Here is a 23,904-nt window from a genome sequence, read left to right as displayed (position 1 = left end):
GATCCTGAGTAAGCTGGAAGTGAGCAGAGAAGAAGGAGGGTAGGAGCCAGACCCAGAGGCTTGTTTGTCACCCTGCTGTAGTCTTGGGGGCATGACTGGCAGCTGTGGTGACCTGAACCTCCGTCATGGGCAGAGAGCTAGTAAACTTCCAGAAACGTACTCACCATGAGGCTTTGACTCTTTGGAATTGAGACTCTTGAAATAAGGCAAAAGTAGGAAAACGATGTAATTATTTACTTCCACCCCCAGAACATAATGGGGTGAAATAAAGCCAAAAAGAGCATTTATGGCTCCTTCTGTAAAATGTAAAGGATTATGAAGAGTAATGAGTGGAGATCTCTCTCTCTAGTCCACACAACATAATAACTCACCTCGTTTTTACCCAGAGACGACTAAAAACTTTCCTTTTAACTATTTTAAGGAAAGAGTAATTATTTCTTTTGCTCCTTCATGAACTACATACACTGTTCATTGCTCCTATACCCTACCCCTCAGATGAAACAAATCAATCCAAAACCAGAAAAATACCAACTGAACAAATCATTTCACAATGAAATCTGTGTACTCTTTCTTCTGCAGTAATTGAGAATGAGAAAGCGTTCGTGTAACATTACCTTTGACTCGGGTAGTCTGGGGCTTTACGTGATTTAATCCAAGGGATGGTAGACGTATGGAGGGCAATAGCATCTGCACGTCAGTTGTACCAAGTCTTTGTCAGCTTAAAAGATGTGAGGCAATTTTGTTTTAAAATAGTGTCCTAAATGCCTGGAAAAAGCAGTGGCTCTGATAAGAATAGACTTAATAATAATGACACATATAACAGTGATGTTTTATCCAGTCCCTTCCCAGCTATGGATTCAACAATACACCAGGTCCTATGCTAGGTTCCTACTGGCTTTTTTAAAATAAATTTATCTATTTATTTACTTCTTTATTTTTTGGCTGCACTGGGTCTTCGTTGCTGCACTCGGGGTTTCTCTAGTTGCAGTGAGCAGGGGCTACTCTTTGTTGCAGTGTGCAGGCTTTTTTTTTTTTTTTTTTATTATAGTGTGCAGGCTTTTAATCACAGTGACTTCTCTTGTTGCAGAGCACAGGGCTCTAGGCACACAGGCTTCAGTAGTTATGGCTCATGGGCTCAGTAGTTGTGGCACATGGGCTTAGTTGCTCCACAGCATGTGGGATCTTTCCAGACCAGGAATCGAACCCATGTCCTCTGCATTGGCAGGCTGCTTCTTAACCACTGCACCACCAGGGAAGTCCCCCTACTGGCATTTGTATCATAAATTTATCTGTTCTCATCATAATGGGGAAAGAAAAAAAAAGGAGGGGCAATACAGAATACTAGCCATTAATCATAAAAAAGAGAGACCTGTGGCATTAACACTAAATGGTTTTGGTGAAGTAAATTATCTCATTGGGTCCTTATCAATATTTTAATGGTGGTCTTTCATTATATAGCATTTTTATTAATATCTTGATATTGTTCTTAAATTATGGGTTAATATGTCTTTAAACTATTTGATAATATTTCTTTAAAATCTCTGTTACTATTTCTTCAAAGAACTTTTGAAAGTTATCCTCTCCTCTAGACTGGAATTCAGTACCGCTATTTTTAACCTCCCTCTTTATAAGTACTTTCAGAAAAGCATTCCTATTTCCAAAAATCTCAAAGCTAACTCTTCTGAAAAAACATGTCTCTGAGTGGTTCTCCAGACTTCCAGGTCAAGTATGTGAGAGCATTTCTTTTTTTTTTTTTAAGTGCAGAAGACTCTTGAAAGTGAAGAGCATTTTACCTAAAGGTGAAATAACAAATGGTCTAGGGAACAGAGTGAGAAAACATACATATTTTTCTAATCTTCCTAAAGGAATAATGATGTAATGAAAAAATATAGGCTGAGGACTCACAACTACTAAAAAATGAAGGCCCCAGGTGTGGTAGCTGTGCACGCAGAGATGCTGTGGAGTGGGCAGAGAAGGGGGAGGCCCACCTGCTTCGCCTCCTCGCCTCTCCAAGCAATGATTAGGTTATTGATGATCTGCAAAAATATAGACATTTGTGTTGTTCATGATCATGTTTCATGGGGTAGGCTGCTTTTTTCATCTGATTATCTTCAGATTATTTCTTCAGTCCAGGGTAAGAATATGATCCATACCCTCAAGACACTTATATTCTTCTATTCTAGTCGGCACAGGATAGACTGTGGTACCTGACAGACACAGTGCTCTGATTTCATCATATGCTCTGATTTCATCATACACTCTGTACTGACCTGAAGGAAACCTATGAGTCCTTTCTCTGAGTTTAAATCACAGCCTTGATATGATCTTTCTTATGTCCTTGTTCAATAGAAAGAATGATTGGAGAGGGCAAGAAAAGAGGAAAGGAGCAAATATTTAGAGCTTATTTGCAGTAGTGTAGGCGAGAAGTTATGGGGCTCTGGAGTTCTGAATCCAATAGTAGGAGCGAGGATGGAAAGAAGACCTGAGTACAAGGGATACCAGGGATTTGGGACCTTCAGGACTGATGGAATGTGAAGGAGGGAGAAGACTAATTTGGGATGAGCCCAAGGTTTCCAGCTTAGATAAGTGGTTGATCACTTGTGCCTTTAACAGATTCAGGGAGTGTTGAAGCTTTAGGGGAAAGAGGCTGCATATACTGTTGGAGAATGGTCAGTGCAAATACAGAGGGACACTTGGGCTTGGCCTCAGGGGAAGGATAGGCTGATTTAGAAGCAGATTTAGAAATCTTAAACAATAGAAGCCCTGGGGGTAAATAAGCTCACCTCAGGGGACTGTGTCAGTAAGAGGAGAAAAGGGGGCGAGGACAAAGGAAGCAGGTGTGGCAGATTCAGCAACATCAGGTATTACCTCTTCTTAGCAAGTAAGCTGTCCAGACAGAATGCTGGGCCTGCAGTTGTCATCCAGTAACTGTTGGTTTATTGGTGAATAAGTAAATGAATGAGTCGGTGAACAGCTGAGTGAGAAACCAGGGACATGTGAAGCTGAGGAGTGTTGTAGACAGCAGAGGTCAGGGTGAGAAAGACAACACTACAAATTATTCTCACACAGACAGAAACTAAAGCCATGAGAGTGAAGGAGACCCCAAGGGAACAAGTCTAAAGTGAGAAAGTAAGGACTTAGGAGTGAACCCTGATCTCATTAAAAAGGTAGACGCTGCAGGTTCTTCACACTCCTCTGTAAAACATTAGTCATTGTTAGAGCAGCCCATCAGCAGGAGCAGCGGCTGGAGTCACAGTTTGACCTTCACCCACAAAGAAGGAAGATGATGTTCTAGTTCCCCTTCATGGGGGAGGCAGATGAGGACAGAGGAGGCATGAAATGTCGGCTGTGCTGAAGTACCAGATGCTGCAGGAGCAGGTTACCAGCCGGGCAGGGGCGCCTCGTACCGTAAAGCATGGTTCTCCGCTGCTTAATTCCATCAGAAAAAATCTAGATGCAGTATATCCAGTCCCCACAGAAGCAGAATCCGAGGTAAGCATGAGCCCACAACACTAGTGCGTCTTCAGAAAGCAAATCAGACCCACCGAGTTCCTAGGTGGGTCCAGGTGACACAAACATGCTTTATCTGCCATGTGCAGGTGACAGAAGGTGGCTCACTCTTTCAAACCCTATTTATCCTTAGATAGTGAGGTCATTAGAAACCTGAAAGCTTCCATCTTTTGTAGGTATCTTTTTTTTAAGTGACTTAAAGATAATGGGAAATATTCAGAAATAAGCTGACAACATAATGGAATTCTATTCAACTGAAAAGTATTTATTATGGGATCACTAAGAATTAATTCTTTAAAATAAAGGTAGTTTTGCCAGTGCAAAATGTGGACCCTGCCTTCACTCATTTCCTTAAGATGAAAACCAAAGCAAATCATGGTTTTTTTTAGCTTAGAGGTCAACAATTACGAGAAGAGTTTAAGAGCTGATTTACCCCCTTCTCTGAAAGATCTGTATGGTTTCTGATGCTCGTGCACATCTAGCAGTTAAGTCATCGGCTCTGTTGATGATTCAGTGAGACACGCTCTGTGTCCACATCTGGAAAATGAGAAATCAGGTGGCTGGAGGGTCCCCTCAGGCTCCAACATGCCATCAACGTATAATACAGGTGTCAGGGGCCAAGCATGGCAACTGCTGACAGCCCAGGAGTCTTCCTTTCATTCAGTCATCTCCGAAATAGGATGATACGATGACATTTTGGAAAACTTTAGAATTGTAAGGGCTTTGTTCTCTGCCCAGCACATCTGGCTTCTTCAGTCCTAGATGTCTTTGTCTATCCAGCCCTCTCCAGTTATTCCAGCCTACTCATGTGGGACATCACAGGGTCTCTGAGTTAACTTTCTTTCCTAAGTAGAACGGCACCTTGGGATGTCACACCTTCTGATGGTGTCTGTAAGGAGCAAATAAATACATACTAGGTCATGATGTACCTAGTAACTCTTCCTCCACCCCTATAGCCCCCAGTGTCATGCACTCCCAGGTGGTCACTGCTGCTGGACATGTCTGTCCCATTGACTGTAAAACCAATAAGTAATGCCCAAATAGATATTGCAGTTCTACTTGCTGTTCTAGAAGATCTTAGGACACGATAGTAGTGATTAACTTTTCTACTAATTGCAGGATAATCTGCCATTGTGCTGTGACAGACTGTTGGAAAAGAACTCTAGACTTGGAGTCAGAGAGGATGTGGGCGAGTCCTGGTTCTGCCATGTCCCTCTTGCGTGCCTATAGGCAGGACACCATCAGAACCTGTTTTGTCTGTAAGATGCTGGTAATCATTCCTTCCCTGCCTTTTTCACAGGGATATCATAAGGAATATATGACAATATACCCCAAACTGCCATTTAAATAATAAACTGCTAAAGAAATAAGATTTTTCTCAGAAATTAAATTTTTTTAGTATTAGTAAAAATGCAATTTGACATTTATTCATTCAACAAATATTTAGTGAGCACCTGCTGTCTGCTAGGTACTGTGCTAGGAACAAAGAACACAAATACAGATACAACCCCTGCCATCAGGGAAATTTTAAATGCATGGAGAAAGAATTATCACAAGAAGCTATATTCTTACCAGTTAGTGATCTCAGTCATGGAAATGGGAGGAAAAAGGAGTGTTGAGAGGTCCATGGAGCTGAGAACCTCTAGCCGTGGGATTTGGCTTGGAGAGGTCCAGGATGCCTTCCCTAAGAAGGGACCCTGGAACCAAGATTTAAACGATAAACAGGGGTAAACCAAGTGCCGAGGGCAGAGAAGCAGATTCAGAGACCTCATGGTGAGAGGGACCCTGGAGGGTCTGAGGGACTGAAAGAAGGTCTCTGACACTAAAGTAGAGAAAGCAAAGCAAGTGAGAGTTCAAGGCAAGTTTAGAATGATGGTTGGGAAACAGACAGATTCTATAATGGATTTTCACTTTGTTCTTTCCAGCACCAGGAAGCTGATTACAGAGTTTTAAGCATAGGAGCAACATGATAAGATTTAGGCTCTGAAAGAGATTACTGTGACTACATTGTGTGTAACAGATGGAACCAAGTGAAAGTAGATTGGTGGCAGTGGTTCAGGCAGGACTTAATGGTGGTTTGGACTCAGATATATCATGGAGATGAGAATTGAGGAATATTTAGGAAGTAATAACCACAGGACTTGAAATCAAGTTGAGTTGCAGTGGTACAAATGGAGATATATTTAATATCATACTTATTCTTTGAATCAACAGTTCAAATTATGTCCCAGAGTAAATGGTGGTATTTTCCTCATCAAGACATTATGACAAATGAATCACACTTATTTTCCCACTTGATTTAATAACTATTTTCCTCCAAGGCCTTTTTTTGTTTGTTTTATTAGGGTATATTTGACAAATGAAATCGTATGTCATGGTGATTTGATATTCATATACATTGTGAAAAAATTTCTCCCATCTAGTTAATAATACATCCACAGTTGTTAACACTGTATTGTGTAATGAAATTTGCTAAGAGAACTTAAATGTTCTAACTCCCCCCCAAATAATTACTTGTCTCAACACTGACACTGTGACCAAGCACTGACACTATTGAATGCTGTCTACCTTTTCCCCTTCTGTATTTTCCAGTTAGTACTATGACTATTTCATTTTTTATATATCAGTGAGAAAAATTAGCATGTTTACTTGAAACATGTAACAGAATGACAAAGCTAATGTCTGTAACCGCTGTGCTTTTGAAGTTTATCCCAGTCTTATTTATAACGTTAATTGGAGAATTCTCCTATTAACCAAAGGCAGTCCACATGCTGTGCATTTTCAAAGGTCAAATCTGTGAAAGAATTGTATTTCATTAAGGAAATCTCACTCAGCACTGATATTAATAAAAAATAGTTTCCACTGTAAAGCAGGTTGGCAAATACATGGTCCGCATATCTCACATGACATCCCTCCGTCCTCCCATTTCCATGTCTGGGATGCTAATTGATAAAGGTTGGATTTCCTACTGAGGGCTTTGAGAATCCTCCTTGACACAGCTCTGTAGGCAGCCAGTTGATCAGAGCTGGCGTGAGAGTTGGAACTCATTTGTCATCCCCATTTTAACGCTATGTAAATCCTTTGTTCCCCCCAAAATGATGCCTCTAAGGGCATATTTATTTAGGTTTTCCTCCCACCACAGATAAGGTTTGCCGGTTTTTGGTTTTCGTCAGCAAGATCAACTGCCCCTTGTCTTCTCAGCTCACCTGAGCTCACAGGCAGCTGTGAATGTTTCCAGTAAACAGACAGTCCTGCCTGAAGCGCCTGTGTCTCTTATTCTCTGCCCCAGAACTTTCTGTGAGTTACAGGTGCTTCCTCAGCCTTAAGCAGGAACAACCCAGAAATGCTGGAAAGTTAACACTGGGAGAGCAGTACTCAGTGAGGAGCAACCCATTTCCCCAGTGGGAGAGGAAAGTCAGAGCATCAATGCCCATAAATACCCTGGCCTCAGCATCACACAGGAGGAAGCTTCCGATGTGTGTTCCCCGTGGCGTCTCAGAAGATCCACGGGGGAGTCCCAGGTGCTCACAGTGATTATCTGCTCATTAGGATTTTGCTTCCCTGATTCACTTTCCTCATTCTTCATTTCTGCTTCCTAGGGTCACCCAAGTCCTCACATCAGGGTCTGCTTTGGGGAAAGCCAAACTAAAATGGCATCTTTTGTCTTCATGTTATGTGTAAAGCATTGATTGACAAACTGCAGTCAGTGAAGTCCCTCCTGATGATCCACAGACTGAGATGTGGCTCTGAGCCTCCACTCCACCACAGACCCAGGAAAACCATTGTCCTTCCTCTATGCAAAATCCCACAGGACAAACAAATTTTTATCTTTGTGATTGATTGAATAATACATTCCAGGGGCAATCCCGTTTGTACTTTATCTCCACCTGCAGTGCTTAAGTGATGCTAGTCAGGGACACCAGAGCTGCAAATGAAGATCAAGCCTTAGCTGGTAAAGTTAGTCAGAGCAGGAGATAAACATCAGTTCTGCCTATATTTCAGGCCTTAGTTTATAATAGTATTATATAAATAAATAACATAAATTAATATGTGTTTTATTTGTATATGTAACATGTAGACAAATAGAGATAAAACTGTTCTTTGTAAGGCGTTCTATTTAAGATGCCATCGAGCCAAGGAATCTTCTATATGCTTTCTCCGAATTACTCAGTAAAGTGCCAAGAATACATAGAAAAGAAAATGTCAGGGATTCAGATTCTAGTACTTATAAGAATAGGTACCGCTTAGTTGTGCTTAAACCTCTTCCCTGATGAATAGTCTCTCTCATTTCCCCACTACTCTCTTTGAACCAACTTTGAAGTCTCAAATCTCAGAGCACAGCATAGCAGAAAGTAGAGAGGCAAGGGTGATGAAAAATTGCCGGCTGGGGCAGTGGTGCAATTACATTAAGCACCAAAGATGGAGGCAGAACTCTAAGAAGCCTTCAGGGTAGTATATATAGACCATCTTAAATTTTTACAACACAAATGTTTCTCACCAAACCAAGCAAACAAAATTAGGAAGTTGTGTCAAAGAGAAGGCTCCCCACGGTCCAGAAAAGCTCAGTGACCCCATTGGCAGTGGAAGTCTGGCTACAAGCTGTGCATGTGTTCACCGTTGTATGAAATCCAAAAGGGCCATTCTTTCACATTGTGTGAGCCATGAGCCTGAATCCAGATAAATCTTCCCTTTAAAAAAAAAAAAAGTAAACCCCAGCATGGACCATATAACAAAATGTTAAGCATGTAAGAAAGGGAAGATTGTAATTAGTCTTGAAGATCAGGAGGAGGATCATGACACTGAAACAGATTCACTGCAGACAACAGAGGAACCTGAGGGAAAACATGCTTGGACTCCTCAGATGTTAGAAGATGTAACATTTGAAAAAACGGAAATGGGCAGAGCAGGCTGAAATGCAAAAACCAAGCAAAGTGATGCTTGGCGGAGTAAAAAGACTGTAATAAACTAACCTGGGGGCTTGAAATTACCTCAGAAAATGAAGACATTGATTAGAATCAGTAAAATGTAGAACTGATACTGCAAGAAATTAATGGCATAGAGACCCGCTGGAGGAATTCCCCAGTTACAGAGCAGCAGGTCTCCAGCTCTATTCCGTCTCCGCAGCAATCACATGCACAACACTCCTCTACCAGCAATACTGTTCTTGATATACAGCCTCAAACAGGAGGCCGAGCAAGGTGCAGGGGAGGGCGGTTCTGAGTACCCAGAGGAGGAGGGAAGGAAATGAAGGGTGAACCAGGAGCTTTGATTATAACCCCTTGGAAGAGGGGGGAGGCACATCCTACTTTGGATAAATATTGTTGGACAAATAAGAGGACAAAGAAATCAAAGAGAAACAAAAAAAAGGAAAAGTCGAGATCAAATCTACAAATAACAGAACATTCCTTGAGCAGTACTTCTCAGATGTGCATGTGAATCACCTGGGGTTCTCATTAAATTACAGACCTGATTCAGTGGGTCTGGGGTCTAAGGGTCTAGAGTCCTGTCAAGTTCCCAGGTGAAGCTGATGCTGCCAGATCTCACACCCCGACTTGAGTAGGAAGACTTCAGAGAAAGCCTGGAGCAAATGCGCTCACTATATTCCAGGAAATACTTAAAGAAATTCACACTCAGGCATATTGTAGAAATGTATAAAACATTTGAAAGGGTAAAGAAAATAGTATACAAATATCCAGGGAAGAAAAATTAAAGGTTCTTGCAAAAAAAAAAAAAAATGAATGGATCCAGCCTTGTTCTCAGCATTGCTAAATGTCAGAGCACAATAGAAAAATCCCACAATGTTTGAAAAAAAATTGCTCTCTAAGAATTCATTAATGAAACTAGAATTCATATGCAAGTGCTTAGAAAAGATACCATGTATTTAGGGTTTCTGTTACTGCCATCATCAATTACTACATCTTTAGTGGCTTAAAATGACACAGACTTGCTATCTTATCCGCTTTTAAGGATTTATGTGATTGGATTGGGCCCACCTGGATAATCCCAAGTGCTATGCTTATTACAAGATCCTGAACTTCAATCATAATGCAAAATCCCTTTAGCCATGTAAAGTAACATATATATCGGTTTTGAGATTAGAGTGTAGACCTCTTTAGGAGACCACTAGTCTACCTACATCAAACATATGCTGTTTCTGAAAAATTTGAGTACATATACTAACAGAAGACCAAAATTCAAAACCCCAAATTGGGAAATAATGGTATAAAAGGAATTGTGGGAGGAGGAATCATGATTGGCAGAAGAGAAGGATGTGAAACTAACCTCCTCCCACAAATACATCTACATGTGCAACAGTTCTCACAGAATATCTTACCGAACGCTGGCAAAAGGAATTGGTGAGCATTAAAACCAGGTTAGTTGGTTAATTCTGAGTAATTATTGTATAAATAGTTATAGGAAAATGCAAAGTTAGAAACAATTCATTTAAAAAATTATATAATCATTGTAAACGGGGGCTGCAGTTTATACTAGAGCACAAAGACTATTGAGTGAAGTTAAAGTGGGCTACCTTACTCCTCTAACCAGGATAGAAGGAGCTTAATGGAAAACCCTAATGGGATAAAAATAATCATTTGCTTTCCATACTATATACAGCAAAAGGGCGCTAAAAGACCTTAAAAGGCCGCTTTAAAGGCCTTAAAGGAGGTTTAAGAAAGCAAAAACAAAACAAACAACCTAAAACAACTGAAAAGAAAATAAACGCATCTGTTGTGACAATAAATTATTGAACACCTTTCTGAAAAGCAGAATTCTATTTTGTAGAAAAAGAATTCAAAATGTATCATAGCCATTAAATGGAACGGTGTACCATTTTAAATTCATAAAATGTAAAGCGCATTTTTATTTAGTTCCCACTGTAATAATCCCTATTATTATCTTTACTTTTCTACAGATAAGGAATCTGAGCCTTAGATCAGGGAATGGCCACCCAGGCGTGAGCCACAAAGCAAGCCCAGAGTCTCACTCAGAGCCCAGGAGTTAATCCTGGTATACACACCCTCCCAAGTATGTGTGAGACCACGTAACTAGTGACAGGTGAAGCTGGGACTAGAGCCCAAGTCAGTTTTACCCCATAGTCTGTGTGCACGACCTCTTCACTATGCTGTGTCAGAAATTGTTTTTCTGTTTGTATCTTTGCCTCATCCCCCTGAACCAAACATTTTGACACAGGTTATTTTTGTTCTCTCCTCCAGTTTCCCTGCATACCCAGAACCCCTACAAGCCCCCACTGATTTTGCCACTTTCAGCCACTGTGAGTAAATTCTCGTACTCAGTCCCATCCCCACCCCATGGGGTAGACCCTGGAGATTTCCCCCATAGATCTGCTCCAGCCTCTTGATAAGGACTTGGATGCTCCTTCTCTCTCAAAGTTAATTCCTCCCCTTTGCACTCTAGATTCCATCTCTTATCTCCTCATGAAGTATTTCCACCAATCATCCCCTTTTCTCCTGAATCTTCAGACTCTGTGCAGGTACCTTCTTGTCCGAACATATACTTTTCCTAAAAGAAATCTTCCCTTCATGGGCAGCTTTCTTCCCTCACAGCCACTATGACACTGTCTCTTCAATCCCATAGCCATTTCTCAGTTCCACTTCCTCACTTCCCATTCATTCAGATCCACTGAAATCTGATTTCTGCCTCTGTCCTAGCAATCAGCTGCTTCCACTGAGGCCACCTGTGACCCTCCTGTTTGACAACCCACTTAAAGCCTTGTTTTATGGGGATTTCCGTTTACTACTTATTGAAACCTTCTACTCATTTGGCTCTCAGTTACTTCTCAGATGCTTCATTCATTCTACATACCTGAGAAGGTGTCTTTTCATGCTACACAATTTTGTGTATTGTTTAAAGTTTTATCTGACATACCTCTAATCCCGATAACCCTTCTGGGCACCAGACAAGAGAGCCAACTACGACATGACCTCACCTGAAACCAAATTCACTTTGGTTCAAACTTCAAAATGTAGTTCCACTATATTTGAACCCAAACTCCCAAAGGGACCTCAAACTAACTTTGCCCATAACCCAGCTTTCTAGACTCCATTCAAGGAAACCTCTTTCCTATATTTCTTACCTTAGCTAATGACAAAATCATCCATCTAGTTTCCCAAATTGGTAGTCATCATGGATTTCATCTTCTCCTTTATACCACTCCTTCACCCCCAGCAAGTCACCATGCCTCATCAGTTCTCCTAAGTGTCTTGTGACTTTGTCTCTTTCTTGCTACCCTCCTCACTCTTCACTTCTATTATTAATTCATCAGATGTGTCTATTGAAGTATCTACTATGTGTCAGGCATTGTGCTAAGTACTGGGAATACATTATGAACAAAATAGATATGATTTCTCCCCAATGGAATTTGTACTTTAGTTGGGGAGATGGGCATTCACAAAAGCAATCACATAAGTACGATTTCATAAATATTTTTATAAATCTTGATGAGTGCCATATAAAGAAAAAATAGAGGATGCAATGAAAAATTATAGTTGAGAGCTTAGATTTAAAATGAAAGGTCAGGGACATCTTCCCTGAGGAGGTAGTATTTAAGGTGACACATAAAGAAGGAGTTAGAGATGGTTTGGTGAAAGGTTAAAAGGGGTAGGTAAATGAAGGAGCTTGTGCAAAGGTCCAGTGGTTAGAAAAGCCTGGCTTATTCAAGGAATTTCGGTGAGTGAAGGGGAATAACCCATGAGGTGTCTGGGGAGTGAGTAGGGACAAACTAATATAAGGCCTTGGAGGTTTTGTGTTTTATCATAAAGGTGTGGGAATCCACCGAAGGATTTGAAGCAGGATCAGATTCTGTGACATCAGCAAATTTGCTTTTGCTTCAGTTGAGGTAAGAGATGTTGGCGAGTGTGCATCTTGATGGTGACTGTGGAAATGGAGAGAAGTGGATTTGAAATAGATTGTGGAGGTAGAATAGATGGAATTTGGTGATAAGGAAGTGAGGGAGAGAGGTTAAGAATGACTTTCAGGTTCCTGTCTTTAAAACTTGGAGAGGCAAGTGAAATTTTCCAAGATAGGGAACACACAAGAAAAGGCGTGGGAAGGAAGGCCAAAGCTTCTATTTTGCGAAGTTGAATCTGGTGGTCCTTGTGAGACACCCACAACTCAATAAATATTTAGTGTTGATGTAATTAATGATTAAACTTAAGATGTGTAATCTCTCAAATTAAAGATGTTTCTAGATGGGTTTCTCAAAAAAGAAAACAATGCTATGCATTGTTACTGTAAAAAAAAAATTACTCTCAGAATTGGACTTTTCTGTTTGCAGGAATGATATCCTTGCACATTTCCTTTGCCAACTGTTTATAGTACACCATAAGCACACAGAGCTGTTTCTCTCTTCAGTGCCCTTGGTCTTGTTCAGAACATAAAGAAAAAGCCCTTTGTAGTTGCTAATATTTTCGGCAAGCCTCACCTCACTCTGAGTTTTAGCCTCCCTGACACAATTCTTCCTCTTCTGGTCTGTTCCTTTATTCCTGTTCAAGGCTATCTACCTGGCCTGCTTTGTTTTGAACAAATCCTTTATGTAACTGAGTTTATCAGACGACAACACGTGCAGGTTTATCCTTTCTAGATACTCCTTGGGATTACTTGAAATGGTCGGATTGCTCCATAAAGAACAAAGCCTCGGGGGGAAATGGCCATTTGAAAACAGCTTTATACGGTTTATAAGAAAAACACTTTTATTTCAAAGATGCAGAGAGGATCATTTTTAAGGCATTTCAGAGAAAGCCTCAGCTCTCCGCATAAAAATAGATTCTGTAGGCCAAAGATGGCAACTAATTTGAAATTTTCTTTGCAAATTGAATATTTTGCTTGGCTGAAACACAGTGATGTGAGGTTATGGTACCACCAGCAGTATCTTGATGGAAAGGTCATTTCTTAGCCTAGGTCAGTTTCATTAAGAAAAATTGCCCTTTTACTGATTTGAAATAGCTTAAACAAATTATCTAAAGGAACTGTGGGGTTGAACTCATTTAATGAATTTCAATAGGAAATACATGATCAGTCAAAAACCAGGGGAAAAAAGTGAATAACACTGAACTAGTTTTAATGGAAATTAGCTTATTATCCTGATGGCTTACGTTTACCAAAGGCTGAATTTTTGATGGAAAATTTGCCAGGCTGTGGAGAAATGGGAGCCTCTTTAAATTAAAGATTAACTTTGTTAGTGTTATTTTTCTTCCTTAAATTAGCCCTAACTCGAGATTTTTAAAACCCTGGGCTTTTCCCCCTTTGGGGAAACTTAAAACAAAACAAACAAACAAAAAACTAATTCCTCTATTGGAAGAGTTTCTCACTATCCCTGAAATGTTTTCAGAATGTAGTAGAAACATGAATCCCCTTTATTGCTTATAATCCTTTATAAGAAAGGATAACTTAAGAGGTGGAAGCGTCTGTATGAGTGTACAGGTGAGCTCTCTGTCCTCCAGCAGGATGCCACAGGGACTGTGAGAAAAAATTCTTTCTTTCTCTTTTGTTCTGCTCACATTCATGTGATATGTGCATACTTTTGTTCTCCCTTACTTTTCCCTCCTCTCTTTATTGCTTTATTTTTTACTTTATAAATTGAAATAAAATATACATAACATAAACCTTGCCATACTAACCATATTTAAGTGTGCAGTTCAGTAGTGTTAAGTATATTCACATTGTTGTGTCATTTTTCAAGCAAAACAAAACAAAGCTTTTAATAACCCAGGGCATGGACATCTTCACTGAAACAGGTCTTTAGTTCAAAGTTGTTCCTACTCCATTTCTGTTGCGAAAGAGAAATAGAAAGTGTTTCCCTGCATCTCTGTCATTTGTAGTAACTAGAATTTTCTATAAAATACTTGAAACTAATGATAGTTTTCAAAGTCAGAGTCATATGTTGTATCAAGTACTTCAGTTGAAGAAGAAACCATTTCACATTCTGCGAATGGTAGTTCAACGTATCAAAAGGAGTATAGAGGCATATTGAAAGATTTAGTCCTCTTTGGGGAAAACCTCTTTGGTGTTATTCCAAATTGAAGATATCGTGATGGGGTTGTCTGATTAAGTTGTTCTTCATTGTATTTTGATCCCTTATTCTATGTGGGGTGGTTTTAAGAAGGTTCATCATCTTGTGATGTGCCCTGTGAAAATAATTATAATGACTTAAAAAAAAAAACAACTCTTACCAAACAACTCACAAATGCACGCTAAAAAGCATCTCTCCCTTCAGAGCTGCAGTAAATATATTGATATTATTTCATTTTGGATATCAGGTGTCAGGAGAAGTAGGTTTTGAAAAAAGCCACTTTGTGGAGCTTTCCTCTTGGGATAAGGCAATGTTGCTAACCAGTCATCACACAATTTGAAAATGGTCCTTTGTGACACTGACATTGGCCACACACAGTTTGCATCACACGAGGTGAGACCTCAGTCAAAGATTGTTACTAACGAACAGGCAACCAACACAATCCAATGAGCTGCACAGAATGTTCTCAGATCTCTCCCAAAGCAAGATTCCTAACAATAAAACACTGGAGGGGGTGCAAGAACAGGAAATACTAAATATTTTCTGGGTTTTTACCTAATTTGAATGGATACTACCTACAGTAGACATTACTATTGTGTTTTTATTTTTAACTGGTTACCCAGGACGTATATAAAATGTTCCCTATATAGGGTGTTCAGACTCAGCATATAAAAATACACCGTTCCCAGTTAGATTGAATTGCAGATAAACAAATTTTAATATAAATATGTCCTATGCAATATATGTCTCATACAGTCAGTATACTGGACATACTAAAAAATCATTCATTGCTTATCTGAAATTCAAATGTAACTGAGTGTATTATATTTTATCTAGCAACCATATTCCTATAATTTATTAAAATTATATTTAGTTGACATGTAGAATTTAAATTTCGATGTGAAGCTGGTATTGTCTTCTGTTTTCAAGCACCAGAATTTCTTGTCTAAACTATTTGCACTATTTCTGTTTCTCCGTCCATTTCATTGTGCTTTTACATGAGGAATTTAAGATATATTTTAGTTTTATTTCCTGTTCTAAAAAGACAGATTTTAGAGATCTAATTCAGTTTTGTGCTTCATATTAAATCCATTTAAATTTCCTTATTGGCTGCATCTGAATTTTCCCATTTATTCTCTTTTTCCTTTTAAAAATGCCCCTACTCATGTTTCAGTTAGCTTATACATGTATATTGAGGTCTTTTACTTTTGTTGTCTTAAGAGTTAGGATTAAATAAATCTTTGCATTTGTACACACACACACAAATACACTTCAATAAATAATCAATATGGAAAACGGGTCATCATTATAAAGAAATTTTAATTCCATAAGAGAATTATAATATTCTGCTTTCTATAGAAGTAGGGGAAATGCCTGAAAGAAAATAAAATGTAAAGGAATCTTTATTAGTATTTTAAAGAAAAAGCTCTTTTTTATGAACTTGGCTTTGTGAAAAGGACTATCAGCTCTGAAAAGCTTAAGAAATCATCTAATCCTATATCCCTGTGAGGTATGTGATGAGACACCCAAAAGTAATAGTCTCAACAAGCCAAGCCTATTTTGCTTCTGTGATCTATGTCAGACCAGAATGATTTCAGAAAAAGCAAAATTGCAGAAATAAGAATTTAAAAGTTTTCTCTGAGGGGCGAGGAGGAGAAGAAAGTAGAGGAACACAGAGAAAGTGGAGAAAATAACTGAATGTTTAGACTTTGTGAGAATGTGTAAATGACATCTTTTCTCAAAAGAACTGTTGCTGGCAATTCCATAAAACAGCAAATAAATTTTATCCTTCAATGGAAATAATGGTTAATTGGCCAATAGGTCATAATGCTTTTCACTTTTATGATTAGTGTTCAAATTGTTTTCATTGGCATTTTACAGAATGAGTCAGAGATAAATGTATTTATTTATCTGTAATTTTACTCTTAGCTATTACCAAAAAGGATGTGATTAAATCCTAATAATTAAATTATAATCAAACCACACATTGAACAGAATTTTTTTAATAGTTGGAAAGAGATACAAGAACGTACATACAGAGTATGTGAGAAGGTGAGCTAATTCTACCCATCTCCTTAGGTAAGATAGTTGTTACACTTAAGCGTTAAATTTAACTCTGTGTTTCAAGGAAAGCTGAGGAACGCTGGATTACATACTTTCGCTCTCTTCATAAAGTGCAGCATCAGCTCTTCACAACGTTGCAGTGAGGTGTAATTAGTATTTACACCATACCTTAGTTGGATTGCTTCAGCATCTAGATAATTGTGTGTCTGGATTTCTGTAGATATTTCCTATAAATGGAAATAGTTGAAAATCATAACCTGTTTTGTACCAGTCCCAGTTTTAAAGGTTATAAACATTATGTGGATATTTTCAACATTCCATTTCTTATTTGGGTATTTTATCAGATACCACCTGACATTAACATGAGTGAAGTAGTTGAAAGAGGGAAGGGATGATATGAAAAGAAAGTAATTTTGTTTTGTATACTGGATTGTGCTTTGGCTTCCTAGGGTCAGTATATGATAAAATAATAACAATTAAAAAAAAGAAAAAGGAATTAATCTGTGCTTTACTTTTAATTATCTTAAAGGTCATTCAGATCACAACAGAGTCAGTGCAGTTGTCACACCATTTGTGATAACTGAGAGAGCTCAATAAATTGAAAAAAGCCTGGCTTTGGTGATACACGATTCAGTCGATTAACATTTTGAGCTGCTGCTTCATGAAAAACATTGTGCTAATACTAGGGCAGAGGGATGATAAAACAGATACCTGCTCTAGAGAAGATCTCAGTGGGAGAAAAGGCCCATAAACAATTATTATAGAATCCATTTCATAATATATGTATATACATTATTTTTAAATTTAGGATTAATGAAGGCTTGTTGATGGATTTTTAAGCACATAAAGCAGAATTATTTCTTATACTAAGCAAAGGTATTAACCTTTAAAAATCTAAATTTCTATCTATATTCTCACTCTCCAGCTAAGGTGTACACAGAAATCCCTAAGGATGGCTCAGTCTTAGCTCTTATAAAGTGACTGTTCATTTGCTACACAGTTACTCACCATTGCTGGGCTTCAGAATCCTCAGGCCAAATAAGGAAATATTCCTAGAATCATTAATGTAATTCCAATAAAATTATTTGGATCCCTTGAAAAAAACTATGCCGCCAGGCAGAATTTGTTATTATTGTTTGCTATTAACCGATTTAAAATAACTTGCAGTTTATCTTAATATCATGCCACCCGTAAGTGGTAGTGGGGTATATTTTCAAAGTTCAAATATTGTTTTCTTTATTACAGGTTTCTTTTCTCCATGGAAAACTCCAAAGCCTGTAAGTTGAAATTATTCTACTTCTTTATTGCTAGTTATTATTACAATTCCATTCAATAAGATTTGAATTGGGTGACCTCAAAATCTCTTCCTCCCCCGACATTCGTGATGTCAAAAGAACAAATCTTCTGTGTAAGAATAACTTGTCTTACTTTCCGATAAAGACAATTCTGTCTGTTTTCCAATATTTTTACAAAATTAGCATCAACGCTATTCAATATGGTGTACTGAAAATACTTTGGAAAACTTTATTTTCTCCCTGTCAGAAGTACTATAGTTTTTAATCACATTTTTTAAAACAATACAAATTATAGGCCCAGGGGTCTTGATCTGCAAATTGAGTCTGATCCACAAGAAATTTAGTTGTATGTATATTTGTGTATTTATATGTACATCTTAATGTATACAAAGCTACATATGAGTGTGTGTCTGTGTATATGAAAAAAAAAATTTTTTCCCGCCAAACATGACAATCACTCAAAGTGGTGCTTCTGAATCTTTAGGAACCAGTGATCTCTGCCATCACCTAATCTCTCTGGGCCTAGTTTCTTTATGAATCGTCCTGAAATTTTGATGCTAACATAGGAGGCTGGTATTTTAATAATCTTTTTGTGAGGCAAGTTTTGCCAAGTTCCCTTCCGAGCTAGAGATGGTCTTTACTTGCCATTATATTGAAACTAGTAATTATCCAAGTCCCAAGAGCTGGGACTGGTTTTCTGGCATTCCATTCTATGCTGTGTTAGAGTAGTCGACCCTAACTGGAATGGCTAAAACTCACGACTGGAAGACTTAACACAGTGATTCAAGTAACAACAAAACAAACAAACAAACATCTCAGGGAATCACATCTTCTGCCTACTTTTCTTTCCTCTCACAGTAAGCCGTTCAGGCAACAGTGGCCCTTAGTTTGGCCAGTGAGTAGGGAATTCTTGGGTTAATTTTATGCTTCTCTTTGTTCTTTTACTGAGGGAATATTTAACTGCTTGATTTTCTCATTTTAGAAATGGAGGTAGAATTTTGCATACTTTTCAAGTGCAATAACTGGCTTAATTAAATAACATGGCTTTAAAATTATTTGAAGACATGTGAAAATAAAATATTATTGAGCCCTGGAATGTGCCTGAGTTCCAGGTTCCTTTCAAAGGCAGATGAGGAAACCAGGAGCTGGTGATGAGGGGCCAATGCTGTCAGAACATTCTCACCAGGTGTGTCCTCATTTAGGATTCAGCTCATCTGGTCCACAGGGAATATCAGATGGGAAAACAGGTCTTACTTGGACCTGGTTAAACCACTTAGTGATGCATGTGATTTTGAAAAGAAGTATTTAAAAATATTTGAAATGAAATTTGTTTTATCTTGACCAAAATCTGAATAATTCCTTCCTTTCACCACCAGAGTTGAATCTGTGCTCTGTGGTTACACACATCTTTATCTAATTTAACAGGGACTCTTGCAACCTCATGTGCTACAATTATGCAATCTAGTGATTTCCTTATATGCAGCACATTTACACAAATGATGCCATTTGGCATAATTACAGCATTTGCTGTCATTACAGTAATCACATCCATACTCAATAACTCCAAAAAAGGTTTTATAGGACTCAATTTACAATTAATCCTGAACCTATACATCCCTACCAAAGCTAAGACTTGGCCTTCCGGATCCTAGGCTAAATGAAGATAGAGGACTGTCAATTTAACATCTTCCATGTATCTACCAGAAACTCTTCAGACTAGGGACTGTGATGACAGGCAGTGTGGTTTAATGGTTTAGGGTGCAGGCTCTGAAGCCTTACTCCAAACTGTGCTTCTTCTCCTTACTAGCTATGTTACCTTCCACTAGCTGCTTAAGCTTTTAGTATTTCAAGTTCATCTATAAAACAGGGATAATAATAATAATATTCCTCTCATATGGTTACTATGAAGAGTCTATGACTTAATCCATGGAAGGTGCGTAAAGCAGAGCCTCTACGTGCTCAAAAATATAAACTGTTGTCATCTTAGAAAGCAGACCCTCCATGCGTAAACCCTTAATAAATTCATCACTCTATGAAATGAACATAGTTTACAAAACTATTCACTTAAACAAATACATAAACACATACCCACAGTATTTGGATTTATACACACTCTCCTCTGAAGAGGATGGATGAATCCTTAGGATAAGGAAACATTGTCCTGAGAAAGATCTTTCCTCCTCCCAGTCCTGTGTCACTTCCTGACCCTCTTCTGTCCTACTGATCCACATCTTAAACTAATCCATGTCAAGATAGTCACTTCTGTTTAACAAGTAATACACTAATTGTAGTGAGTTCTCATTCTCTCCATCTGGAAGGAATCCAAGTTCATTCTTCAAGTACGGAATCAAGCCAAATGCCTTCATCTCCCAGCCCTGCTCTAAAATAGTGAGGAGGTGTGTGGAGACTACCCCAGCTTTTACAGGAAGCAAACAGTTTCTAGAGTTTTCACAAGGAGTACAACTTGCCTTCTTTACAAGCCCTCTGTTCCCAGTGTGCATCCTAGAATCAGAAGGTGGGGTTTAAAAAAACTAAGCATACCACGGTCAGGTTTTTCTGTTTTACTCTTCCATATCCCGTTGTGGACTGTATGTCCACTCTGTCCACTGATATTTCAGTGACTGACCTTTCGTACAGTTGGACATACACTCATTCTTCAAGGCCAACAGAGATACAAGGATTCTGCCAGATAAAGAAAATGATTTTGTTTTCATTTTTCTTGTTTTGGTGAGGTGTTTATAAATATTGGCCTAGGTAAGGACACCACTGAGACTAGACAAGACTCAATCAGAAGCCTTGTTGAAAGGTAGACACCTGGCAGGTAACACAGCTCTCTAAAGGTCAAGGCCAGGAAGACAGTAGGTGGAATAAGGGGGTGGGATCAGAATCTAGGTGATTCATGAAGATTGAGAGGAACAAGTGAGCACAAGGTGTCCCAGCTGGAAAGCAAAAGTGCAAAGACCAGGTTATCTAAGAAGGTAGGAAGAAGTCAACAGAGGGCACCCTTCAAAAGGTGCTGTCACATCAGCACAGCAGTCCCAGTAAGCAGGCGGTGACCTCTGATCCCAGGGCAGGGGGTTTGCTCCATGGTCTTCTGGGTTGGATCAACAAATAACTCGATTAGAGGGTGGGAGAGTGAAGGACACTGAGCCTGCTTTTTCAGTAATTTCATGGGCACTGTGATTTTCTGCTCCAGTCTTACAAATCCCTGACAGAGTGACTGGAGGGTTTATGAATGTCACAAGACATTGTGAATGCTTTCCTAAGCATGAACTGGACTCGATGAATTTCTCCATCTCTGTGCTACAGAAATTGTAGAATTTGTCAGTCTGCCACAGAAACTTTCCCAAACAGTGCCCCAAAGCATTATTTATTTCGTAGTTTTAAGAATGTTTTTTGGAATACTAATATTTCACCTGAAGCATGTTTGCTTCAGTGACTGTACGTGAACAGTACATATACCAGCAAGACTTATGGGGGAATCAGATAACCCCCCATGGAAGATGGGAGAAAGAAATAGACATTTGCTGAAGCCCTATGATGACAAGTGGGATACTACAGCCGTTCAGACCATATTTCTAATGCGTTTACTTTTTAGAATTTAATATCTTATGTTTGGAAACAGAAGGGAGAAATTCACAGTTAGAATGCACCCACATGGTGCCTAAATCAAAGTGAAAAATAAAAAAGAATATGCCTTTAGCCACAATGTAGGTCTTCCTGTCACAGCAAAGGCACAGAGAATGGATGACCAAAGGAACCTACAATGGTTTCTTAGGCAAATTTTGCTTTCAAATGAATTACAAAGCACATATTTAAAGATTTTTACTAAATGGGACCAAAAGGGTCACTGAGCACAAAATTAGCCAGAACTCTAAGCAAATTTACCAATTATTCCCTTCAATGTATTATTATGTAAAAAAGCACTTCCATTATATTTATAGATTGGTTTCTGACCCAGGGTCTACCACTGACAGCTGCTGGACCTCTCTGTGCTCCTAGAGATTATGTTTAATATTAGGGAAGTGAACTCAGCTAGGGTTTTTCCATCTTTGTTAGCTCTAGAACCTTTGTTCAGTTGAAATCTTGGTCAGTAGCCCATAGGGAAAACAAATTAAAGTGAAGCCAGTTGTCTCATTTTCTTCTGACAGCTATAATAAAACATCATAGACTGGTGGCTTATAAAACAACAGAAATTTATTTCTCATAGTTCTGGAGGCTGGAAGTCCAAGATCAAGGCAGCAAAAGATTCAGTGCCTGGCGAGAGCCCACTTCCTAAATGGCCATCTTTTTGCAGTAACCTCACCTGGCAGAAGAGACTACAGAGCTCTCTGGGGTCTCCCTTATAAGGTCACTAATTCCGTTCAGGAGGGCTCCAGCCTCATGACCTAATTATCTCCCCAAAGATCCACCTCCTAGTAGTATTACTTTGGGTGTTAGAATGTCAATATATGAATTTTGAGGGACCTCAAACATTCAGACTGTAGCACCAGTCATTGAGAGAAGAGTCAGTGACCCATTTTTTTCTGTTTGCTGTCTTATCCAACCCCTGCCACAGTCCCCAAGTACATAAGTGGGTCACAGGGACCTTTATGTTACACAAGAACACAGTACATAGTACTTCAGGTGCTCTCCAGTTTTAAAACTTTTATTGTTGATAGGTGACAGCTGGCTTTGGAGCCCTGACCAAAATATAGCCATCATGAAAACAAAAGCAGGATAGTGCAGTAGGGGCCAGAAAGTTATATTCCTGCTAACCTCAAAATAGTGTGTATCAAAACTGGTTTTAAAGAAAGAACAAGTGACTATATTTTATTGATGATTTCATTCATTCACTAAATTTACATTTTCGGAGCACTTGCTATGTGTTGGTAATACAACAATAAGAGTCTCGGTCCCCAACATAATCTATTCGCGTAGATAAAGGTAGACTTGCAATTACAGTTGACTGTGAGGGGTAGGTAGAGGGTTCTGTGGGAGCACCCAGAAGGGACAAGTAACCAGATCAGGAATGGTCAGTGAAGGCCTTCTGGAGGAGGTGTCTCATCTGAATTTAGTAGCCAGGTATAATGAGGATGGGAGATGGAAGAGTAGAGAATGGGTAAACTTTGCAGGCGGAAGGAGAAATAAAGAAAACATGCAAGGGTGCAGAGGATGGAGAGAGCCTGATGGATTCTAGGGAATGAGAGAAGAGACCATTGGTGGATATGAGAAAAAGGATCAGAACTGGACCGTGAGGAGCCACCATGCCTCACTAGAAAGTAGCCTTTACCCTGAGGACCATGCTCACCCAGTGCAGAAATTTCGACAAGAGGGTACGCTAATCTCATTCTGCACACAACAGCTTTAGTCAAAGCAGAAAAGCTGAAGTTGGGTTTGATTGAGCAATCAGTTGATTGTTGAAGTTAGCTGTGCAAACAGGTGATCTCAGCTTTCTCCTTGATAGAAGGAAATGAGTGCCTGCTTTACCTCATGGGGCTATAGTGAGGGTCAAAGAAGATAATGTCTATGAGAGAGCCTGGTGAGCTGGAAAGCATTCTACAGGTCGTGAATAAATCATCATGGTAGCAACAGCAGCAGCAGCATTTCAGAGAAGAAGCCACCAGGTCAGCAGTAAATGAGGCTTCCTAAGATATGGAACAATTCAGAAACCCCAAAGGTTGTATAATTACTTATAAACTGTGAGGAAAGTGATTGAATATTCAGGTGTACGAGGTGGTTCGGATATACATAGGTGTCAAATGGATACATGCAGACTGTCTTCTTCAGTAAAAGTAGTGTCATGAATTGGGGTCATCTTAGAAAAGGAACAATATCGTGCAGTTATAAGCACTTACAGATAAATTATCTTGAGGTGCATATTATCTTTATTTTATAGAGAGAAAAAACAGACTCAGAGAGAGTAAGTGATTTGCTGAAAATTATTAGCTAGTAGGTGACAAGTTATGAAAGTTTGCACTCAAAAGTCAGGCACCACACGTATTTATAACCATCTATGGTGCTTTA

General features: G+C 39.0%; 1 protein-coding gene across 1 annotated transcript in view; it reads left to right on the top strand.

Moving 5' to 3' along the window:
• MAGI2 (membrane associated guanylate kinase, WW and PDZ domain containing 2) overlaps positions 1 to 23,904 on the top strand; it is a 1,275,509-nt gene that overhangs the window by 1,085,830 nt on the left and 165,775 nt on the right. Inside the window, exon 11 of the mRNA XM_057732512.1 lies at positions 17,849 to 17,880. Coding sequence (XP_057588495.1) covers positions 17,849 to 17,880 — 32 coding nt within the window. The remainder of the gene's footprint in view (positions 1 to 17,848; positions 17,881 to 23,904) is intronic.

This window comes from Hippopotamus amphibius, chromosome 4, assembly GCF_030028045.1.
Source record: "Hippopotamus amphibius kiboko isolate mHipAmp2 chromosome 4, mHipAmp2.hap2, whole genome shotgun sequence".
Taxonomy (NCBI): domain Eukaryota; kingdom Metazoa; phylum Chordata; class Mammalia; order Artiodactyla; family Hippopotamidae; genus Hippopotamus; species Hippopotamus amphibius.
This window is presented reverse-complemented; position numbering and strand designations above follow the sequence as displayed.